General features: G+C 48.8%; 1 protein-coding gene across 1 annotated transcript in view; it reads left to right on the top strand.

The window, feature by feature from the left end:
* Positions 1-9,586, top strand: part of TBC1D22B (TBC1 domain family member 22B) — a gene marked incomplete in the record, with an annotated part of 102,702 nt that overhangs the window by 42,968 nt on the left and 50,148 nt on the right. The window contains 4 exon segments of the mRNA XM_014587860.2: positions 513-692; positions 1,196-1,266; positions 2,703-2,831; positions 6,026-6,091. Of these exon segments, the coding sequence (XP_014443346.1) occupies positions 513-692; positions 1,196-1,266; positions 2,703-2,831; positions 6,026-6,091 (446 nt within the window).

Genomic DNA, 9,586 nt, shown 5'->3' with positions numbered 1-9,586 from the left:
TGTCTGGCGAGCGCACGTACCCTATAGCGAAAACCTCTCCAAAAAAAAAAAAAAATGTCGATCCTCTCGTCCCCGGGGGCAGCCACGTGGGACACGGGGCTTATCGGGAGCAGCCACCTTCTTTTATTGTGGTGTGCTTTGCAGTGTCATTATTTATTATGTGCTCTGTGATGTGGAAGGGGAAGGAAAATTCTACTGTAGACCACGTTGCCACCAGCCCCACCGTTAGGCGCTAGGAAACACTCCAGGTTGGGGTACAAAGGAAACATTGGATTTTCTCCTGGACTTGCCAAAAAAAGTTCTCAGAAGTCGCCACAGCATGTGGAGTCTGTGTTAGCAGACTGTCCCCAGGCAGGTGAGTGAGCGTGGCCGGGTCTCCACCTCCTCACCGCCCTCGGTGGGCGCATCAGGCAGTGCACCCACTCTCAGACCACGATCCTGAAGGGCGAGGTGTGCGGGTTCCGAGTACGTGCTCTTCATACAGCCGGGTCTTTCTCTTTCAATGATCCCAGGTGACACATGCCTAAGGAACCCACTCCACAAACAGCAGTCACTCCCCCTCCGACCCATCATCCCCCTCGTTGCCCGGATCTCAGACCAGAATGCTTCCGGAGCCCCCCCAATGACTGTCCGGGAGAAAACCCGCCTCGAAAAATTCCGTCAACTTCTCTCCAGCCACAACACTGACTTAGGTGAGTCTCCGTGAGCCCCGGGGAGGGTAGGAGCTCTTGGTGGCTGGAATTCTCAGAGACCTGGAAGCCATTGCTCTCTCCTCTTCCTTCTGTTACTTTTCTAGCATCTCCTGATCTGGTGCCCACTGCGGTGACATGCAGGTATTAAGTCAGGAGTATTTGGAGACTAGGGAACCAAATGAGGGGACAGTGTCTGTGGCCCGGAGATAACAGTGCAGCTGTTCTGGCTTCAGTCTCCCCTATCTTGGGGTGATTCCTACTGAAATCCACACCCACCTCTGCCTCTCCAACACGCACCTCTGAGCTGACTAGATCACTGCAGGGCAGGGTCCTCCGCACTTGGCTGCTCGGGGCTGTCGTTTGAGCTTTACCTGTGCTTGTTGGTAGCAGGTTGCTGGGTGGTGGTGGTGGTCTTACCTGAATGGTAGGTGGCGTCGGACCGTGCTGGTTGAGGCTTGCCTATGTGGGAAGAGCTAATCAAGAAGGGCATTTTCTGTTTGCAGATGAGCTGAGGAAGTGTAGCTGGCCAGGGGTTCCCAGGGAGGTTCGACCTGTAACCTGGAGACTCCTGTCGGTGAGTTGTACCCACTCTGTAGAGAAGCGTGAGCCTCACACAGCCCTTCTTGCCCGATGAGGTCAGTCTGGACGCATTGGTCTCACCCCATAGACTCATTGGATATGACAAGGACTGGGGACTGTCGTCCTGTTTCTGTGCTGAGAGAAACACACGCTGAGGCCATTCCCACACACGGCGAGTGGGGATTCTCTCATCCCTGCACACGCAGAGGAGCACAGGCTCAGCCCCGTGGCCGTGTCCCCCCGACAGCGGGAAGCACAGTGTGGCAGGGTGATCCCAGCACTTGCTCTGGGCAGGGGCCAGCATTCGCTGTGCTCCACTCCCTTGTCAGTGGGGTAACCAGAATGGCTGAAACCACGCGGCAGCCCCAAAGAGCTGCTAACTGAGCCTCTCACGGAAGCCTTACTGTCACTTCCCTGCCCGCAGAGCTCTGCGCCGGCCACTGTGGTCAGGAACACAGGACTTCCCGAGCCTGTAAAGTTCCTTCATTCACCTGGTAACGGTTTAGAGAGAGCCTGCTGTTTGCCAGGCCCAGTGCCAGGCGCTATGAGCAGACAAGAACGGATCGACTGCAGCGTGCGTGCACGGGGCACTCTGCGGAATGCTTTACAGAAAGGTCTCCGAGGGGAAGGGTCTCTCCCCTTACTGCTCGTCCCAGCCCCAGTCTCATCCCCACGATGACAACCCTAATCATCGCCTCTCCACCTCCGAGAAGTCCGAGTGCTAATTGCTCAGATTTGGTGAGAATGGAAGGGACCCAGGCATGTAACATGACGACGAGACCTAGACCAGGAATAAGAATGAGCGCTAGCCCGGAGCTGTGGCCTGGAGCGGGTTGCTGCCAGGAGTGCGGTCTAGGTGTGGGAGCCGCCAGGTCACAGGTTCCATTCTGCTTCCTGAGCTGCGTCCTGAATGCCACAGTGGCCAGGAATGTGTAACTGGCACCAACTGACTTGGCACACCACTGAGAAGTGAGGTAGGGATTGCCGGGTCCCCACGATTCCCGGAAGTGTGGCCTCGCACACCTGTAGCCCTTGGCGGCCGTGACTTGGGGCCAGCTCCCTCCCACTGGCCTACACTCCCCGCTCTCTCTGAGCTGGCCCTGGGAGCCCTGGATTGCTCACCGCAGTGCAGTGAAAGGTCTCTGAGGGGAAGGGTCCAGTGCTGGCCAGGGGGAGAGGGACCCAGGGAAAGTTGGCCTCGCCTGGCTGCCTGCACGTCATCCCACTGAGCGAGGAGAGGGCAAACTCCAGGTGGCCAGAACCAAACAGGGATCTACCCCTGTCCTTTTGGCAGTTTTTCTTCATTCTTTTCTTCATTCCTTTGCTAGTTTCCAAGCCACTGCTCAGGCTAAAATAAAAATGAAATATTTATTGGACTATGTGGGAGTCCAACCAATGTCTCCCCCATCTGACTGGCAGTCTTGTTTACAGGGCTATCTCCCAGCAAACACCGAGCGGAGGAAGTTGACCTTGCAGAGGAAGCGGGAGGAATATTTTGGCTTCATTGAACAGTATTATGACTCTCGAAATGAGGAGCATCACCAGGATACCTACAGACAGGTATGGGCGTCACTCTCGGTGTCTCTGCTTATTCGTCATACTTTTTTTTTTCTATAAGGCCGTGTGTGCTCACTAGAGAGAGACAGAGAGACAGAGTGAAGGAGGGAGAGTGAAGAATCACTCCCCAGGGGCCACACCCTAGCCTTCCCCTCTATTCTCTCAGAATTATGATCATGCACGCACGCACGCATGCATGCATGGCATAATTTTCAAGGCATGAGGTCTGGGACTCAGACTATGTTCAACCATGTGGGAGTCAAGCACCTTGCCCACCACACCACCTACTTATTTTTTTAGAGGGAGATTTTTGCTATAGGGTGTGTGCACTCGCTAGAGAGATAGAGACAGAGAGACAGAAAGAGAGAAATCACCCCTCCAGGGGTGTGGCCATGCCACAATCCCTTCTCCTCCATTTTTCTCTTGGGAAATACACGCACACACACTTGGTGTGAGTTTCAAGCCACTGGGTCTGGGACTTGAACCATTGTTGAGTATGTGGGAGTCCAGCAACATAACTGTTATGCCATCCGCTTGTCCCCCACAAGACCTGTTCTTGGGGGGACTGTACTGGGCTGTCTCCCAGTAATGCTGCCACAGGGTTTTTCCACGTGTTCAGGCTATGATGTGCTGGTTAGGAAATAAATTTATTCCCAGAACATCTGTCCCTCTTTTCATTCAGCAGTTCTGTTTTTAGCCATTTTAAATACTTCTTTCCTCTAGTGAGGATGACCACGCTACAATCTCTTCTCCATTCTCCTCTTGGGATTTGGGGTACACATACACACATACCTGGCATGTTTTCCAAGCCTCCAGGTCCAGGCCAAACTGCACCATTGGCCAGGTGGGATCTAGCCACCATCATGCCACTAGCTGGCCCTAGATAGAACTTTTTTTTTTTTTTTTAAAAGAATTACGTATTTAATTTTATTTGTTGTCGTTGTTATTATTTGAGAGATTTTTTGCTCTAGGGTGTGTGCACTCACTGGAGAGACAGAGAGGCGGAGAGAGAAAGCAAGGAATTACCCCCTGGGAGGATGGCCACACTGCAGTCACTTCTCCATTCTCCTCTTGGGATCTTGGGCACGCACGTACACGCGCCCGGCGTGAGTTTCAAGCCACTGTGTCCAGGACTCAAATCCCATGGTTCGCTATGTGGGAATCTAGTGCCTTAACCACTACACCCCCTGCTGATCCCTATTATTATTTTTTTAAATTTGACCAGACAGAGACAGAAAGGGAAAGTGAGAAACCAAGCTGCCAGGTCTAGAATTTGAACCACAGTCAGCCATATAGGAGTCCAGTATCTTAACCACCATATCACCTGCCTAGCCCCTAGATAGCCTTTTTTAGCACTTCAGTGGCAGTGCTTCTCAAAATTTAATCTGCATACAAATCACCTAGGATCTTGATAAAATCCCACCTAGGGATTATGAGAAAATGCAGATTCCAATTCAGTCGATCTGGGGTGAGGCCTGCCTTTTAACAAGCTCCCCAGTGACACTGGTGCTGCAGGCCCACAGACCTCATTTGAGTGGTGTTAGGGAACGCAGAGGGAGACACATGTCCATTCAGGAATGGCCCAGTCCTTTCAGACTGTGACATCACTGTGTCTTCTGGCAGCCGCAGTGCCTCCTCAGCACCCATGTCTGTCTGTCTATGTGTAGGAGCTGTAGCTATCAGTAAATCTTGGCAGGGAGCCTCCCATCGCTGCCACAGTGGTCCCCATGGCCTGGGCAAAGGCCTGCTGGAAGCATCACGTGTGGCAGGAGAAGAGTGGTCTCACGGTAGGAAGGTGGAAGAGGGGTCAGTTTCCTGCAAGCCTCAAGAGCAGAAGCAGCCTCTACTACTACTGGGTAGAACCGTCTTTAGGATAGTTGGACTGGGCATTGAAAAATCCTCGAACCCAAAACCAATTATAGTGAGCTCTTCATAAACAGAAGTAAGAAGTTTCAGCTGGGGGCCAGCAGGTGGCGTGGTTGCTAAGACGACTCGATTCCCACAGGGAAGACCACGGTTCAAGTCACTGGGTGAGTTGAACCTGCCGAGCATGTGTGCATAAACGTGCCCAAGATCCCAAAAGGAGAATAGAGGAGAAAGGATTAATTATGTTGTGGTCATCCCCCCAGGGAGTGATTTCTCACTTTCTCTCTGCGTCTCTCCTCTCTGGTGAGTGCATGTGCCCTATGGCAAAACCTAACAAAACAAAACAAAAAACAAAAAGAACTTTCAGTTCCAGTTCATAAAGGCCAGCTCTCTCGGTGCTTCCCCGGTTCTTACACGTCATGACTTCATAAGTGAGTCCTTCCCTGGTTGCCTGTCCTGGCGTGTTTGTGCTCTTTTAGTTCTTGGGAACTGTTGAAGAGTAAGATTCTGAAAGAGCGTGCACTTTGATCATACCTGTTCGGTAAGTGGCAGCCTGGAGTGAAACAGACCCCAGAGCAACGGGAGGAAGCACTCAAGTCTCTTAGGTCTTTTGAAGCCTATTGCTGTTTGACTTAAGTGGTTTATTTTTGGAAGGTTTCCTTGCTGTTTAATAAGCTACTGCTATCAAGGAGATATACTCTACATGGACAGGAAGGTTTAACTAGACTTTTTTCATCAATCTGTTCCTTCTTCCTTTTTTGAAGAATTATTTTATTTAACTTTATTTATTTTAATTTGACCAAAGAGGGACCGAGAGAGAGAGGAAGAGGGAGGAAGAGAGAGAGAGAGAAGGAGAGAAAACAAGCCACCAGGTCAGGGAATCAAACCACAGTCAGCCATGTGGGAATCCAGTGCCCTTACCCACCACGCCACGCCAGCCCCTCTTCCTTCGTTTTTTTTTTTTTGGGGGGGGAGAGAGATTTTTGGTATAAGGTGCATGCACTCACCAGAGAGACAAAGAGACAGAAAGTGAGAAATCATCCCCTAGAGGGGAAGGCCACACCACAGTCCCTTCTCCTCCAGTCTCCTCTCGAGATTTTGGGCACGTACATACACTTACCCGGCATATGAGTTATAAGCCACCGGGTCTGGAACTCGAATCACAGTCAACTATGTGGAACCATTACACGATCTGCTGGTGCCCAATCAGTTCTCTCTAAAGATAAATTGTGCCCTAATGCCTACTCTTTTGATTCTCATTTTTTAAGAAAATCACTTGTCAAAAGAACAAACTGCCATTTATGTTTTTGGACATGGCTTCTCTTTTTCAGATTCACATTGACATTCCAAGGACGAATCCTCTCATTCCATTGTTCCAGCAACCACTTGTACAGGAGGTGAGGGAATTTAACGTTCTTTGACCCTTCTCACCCCGTAGCTCGTTGGTACCTGTTTACGGGTTTAAGCTCGTCATGATAGGGCCTTACATTCATATGTGAAGCTTCGGTTCTTTCAGACACCTTCTCATGCATTCTTATTTGATCTTCAGTACAAATCCATGAGCCTGATAGCATTTGGAGAGGTTAAGGCAGGGGTCCTGACCAGTTAAGGAACCAGGCCACACAGCAGTAGGTGAGCAGTGGGCAGGCAAGTGAGCGAAGCTTCATCTGCATTTACAATCACTCCCCATAGCTCACATTACTGCCTAGCTCCACCTCCTGTCAGATCAGTGGAGGCATTAGCTTCCCGTAGGAGCGTGAACCCTGTTGTGAACAGTGCATGTGAGGAGTCCAGTTTATATAGTCCTTATGAATATCTGATGCCTGATGCTCTGAGGTGGAGCTGAGGCAGTGATACTCGTGCGGGGGGCCGCTGCAAGTACTGCGTTATAGCGAGTCATATCCTTATTTCACAGCATACTACAGTGTATAATAGAAATGAAGTGCGCAATAAATGTATTGCACTTGAATCATCCCGCAACACCACCTGAGTTCATGGAAGAATAGTCTTCCACAAAACCAGTCCGTGGTGCCAGGGGTGTTGGGCACTGCTGGGTTAAAGAATGCGCAGTCTTAAGGCGAGCTGTGAGAGAACAAAGGGCCTGCATCTTAGAATTCTCGTCTTTGTGCTTTCTCTACTTTATCAAACTGAAAGCAGTGTTGTCGTGGTCGCTTTGTAAAATATATGTAATGGAGCCCAGCAATTGGCATCGTGGCTATGTTGCTGGACTCCCATGTAGTTGACCGCGGTTTGAGTCCCAGACCCGGTGGCTTAAACTCATGCCGGGCGTGTGTGTGTGCGTGCCCAAGATCCCGAGAGGAGAGTGGAGGAGAAAGGATTGCGAGGTGACCACTGGGGATGTGATTTCTCACTTTCATCTTCCCAGACTGAAGCTCTGTACCCACTGAATAGCTCCCCATTTCCGAGCAACCGCCAATCCATTTCTGTCAGTATCGATTGGACTGTTCCAGGCACCTCGTATATGTGGGATCATACAATATTTATCCCTTTGTGACTGGCTTGTTTCACTCAGCATGTCTTCAAGATTCGTCCATGTCATATTAGAAATCAGAATTTTCCTCTTTTTTAAAATTTTATTTAACTTTTAAAATTTATTTATTTATTTTAATTTGAGGGACAGAGCAAGAGAGAGAGAGAGAGAGAAAGTGAAAAAGCAAGCCACCTGGGTCTGGGACTCAAACCACAGTCAGCCATCTGATAATCCAGCACCCTTAATTACTATACCACCTGATTTTCCCTCTTTTAGAAGGCTGATTTATATTCTATTATTTGCATGTAACACATTTATTTTTGTATTTATGTGTGTGTGTGTGTGTATGTATAGAGAAAGCAAGCTGCCAGGATTAAGACTTGAATTGCAGTCAGCCATGTGGGAATCCAGTGTCTTAACTACCGAGCCACCTGCCAACTTCTAACGTTTATTGTTGATTCATTCATCTGTCAGTGGGCACATGAATTGCATTAATTTTTTTGCTTGTTGTGTACAGAGCTGCCTTTTTTTAAAAAGGTTTTGGCCATGGGGCATATGCACTCTCCAGAGAGAGAGAGACATAGATACTGTGAAAAGGAAAGTAAGAAATCACCCCCTGGGTGGATGGCCACACCACAGTCCCTTCTCCTCCATTGTCCTCCTGGGATTCTGGGCACACTCACACATGTGCCTGGCATGATTTTCAAGCTACCGGGTCCAGGACTCAAACTGCTGTCGGCCCGTGGGAGTCCACCACCTTTTAACCACCATGCCACCTGCTGGCCTCCAGCTGCTATTAACATGAGCATCCAAATATCTGTTCAAGTCCCTATTTTAAATTCTTTTAGGTATGTATATCCAGAAGTGGAACAGTGGTGCCATTTTGAGACCTAACAACTTACTGAAGCACAGGGAAGGTCTTAGTGGTGCTATTACTTTGACCAAGCAGTAATTATAAACTTGAGACAGAGATTTCCTTCACAGCTTGACAGTAGCAAGAACACTGAGTGTTGGTGCTCTTTGAGTTGAACCTTCAGAGAGGCCAGTAGGTGGCATGGAGGTTGAGGCGCTGGACTTCCACATGGCTTACCATGGTTTGAGTCCCGGACCAAGTAGCTTGCTTTCTTACTTTCCCTCTCTGTCTCTCTCTCTCTCTGTCTCTCTTTCCAGTGAGTGCACATGCCCACATGCCCTATAGCGATTTTAAAAATAATAATCATAAATAAAATTAAATAAAAATATTAAATTAATAGATAGAAACTTCAGTTTTCCTCACAGGAGAGAGGGATGGTGGTAAAAATGCTCGAGAGACCAGCAGTTAGCATAATGGCTATGTCGCTGGACTCCCACGTAGTCGCCCGCGGCGAGGAGATTGGAGTGGGAGGATGAGGAGGAATCAGATCATGGAGGTCCATCAAACTTAAGTGGAAATTTAGTATGTGGTGGTAAAAGTGTTAATAGGAGAGACTAGCAGATGGCGTGATGGTTGAGACTGGACTCCCACGTAGTTGACCACAGTTCGAGTCCTGGACCTGGCGGCTTAAAAGTCACGCTGGGTGCATGCGCGTGCATGCCCAAAATCCCGAGAGGAGAATGGAGGAGAAGGGATTGTGGCATGGCCATTCCCCCTGCAGGGCTGTATGCTCACTTTCTGTCTCTCTGTTTCTCTCTGTCTGGCGAGTACATGTGCCCTATAGCAAAAACCCCTCCAAAAAAAATTTTAAAAAACCAGGCACCTAAAAACTCATTCAGGATCCTTTGTTCCTCCCATTAGGTTCTCCATGGCTCAGCCCGCTTACTCCTCATTTTAACCTGGGGATGTTCAGATACCTACCTCTTTTTTTTTTTTTTTTTTTAAAAAACCAGGCACCTAAAAACTCATTCAGGATCCTTTGTTCCTCCCATTAGGTTCTCCATGGCTCAGCCCGCTTACTCCTCATTTTAACCTGGGGATGTTCAGATACCTACCTCTTTTTTTTTTTTTTTTTTTATTTGAAAATGGTGAAAATAGCTTATTTAAAGGATTTCAGTGGCAGAACCTGAATACAAAGACAGAAACTCAAACCATCCTTTTCAACTGTTTTTTTTTTTTTTCCTCTTTGCTAAAGTGCTTGTGTACCTGCCAGAAAGAGACAGAGAGAGGGAGAGGACAAAGCAGCCCTTCCCCACAGGGAATGGTCATACCGTGGTTCCATCCCCTCCCCCTCCCCTCCTTTTGGGATCTCGGACATGCACGCACACACACCTGACATGTTTCTCAGTCTGCCAGGTCCAGGGCTTGAACTGGTGTGAGTGGCCATGTGGAATCTGGCCACATCTACTACCAAGCCACAGAGCTGGCTTCAATTTTTTTAAATTACTTTTTAAAAAAATAATTATTTTATTTAACTTTATGTATTTA

The sequence above is a fragment of the Tupaia chinensis genome, unplaced genomic scaffold, assembly GCF_000334495.1.
Source record: "Tupaia chinensis unplaced genomic scaffold, TupChi_1.0 Scaffold000238_1, whole genome shotgun sequence".
In the NCBI taxonomy this organism is placed as follows: Eukaryota; Metazoa; Chordata; class Mammalia; order Scandentia; family Tupaiidae; genus Tupaia; species Tupaia belangeri.
The sequence above is the reverse complement of the archived record's forward strand: the minus strand, read 5'-3'. Positions and strand labels throughout refer to the sequence as shown.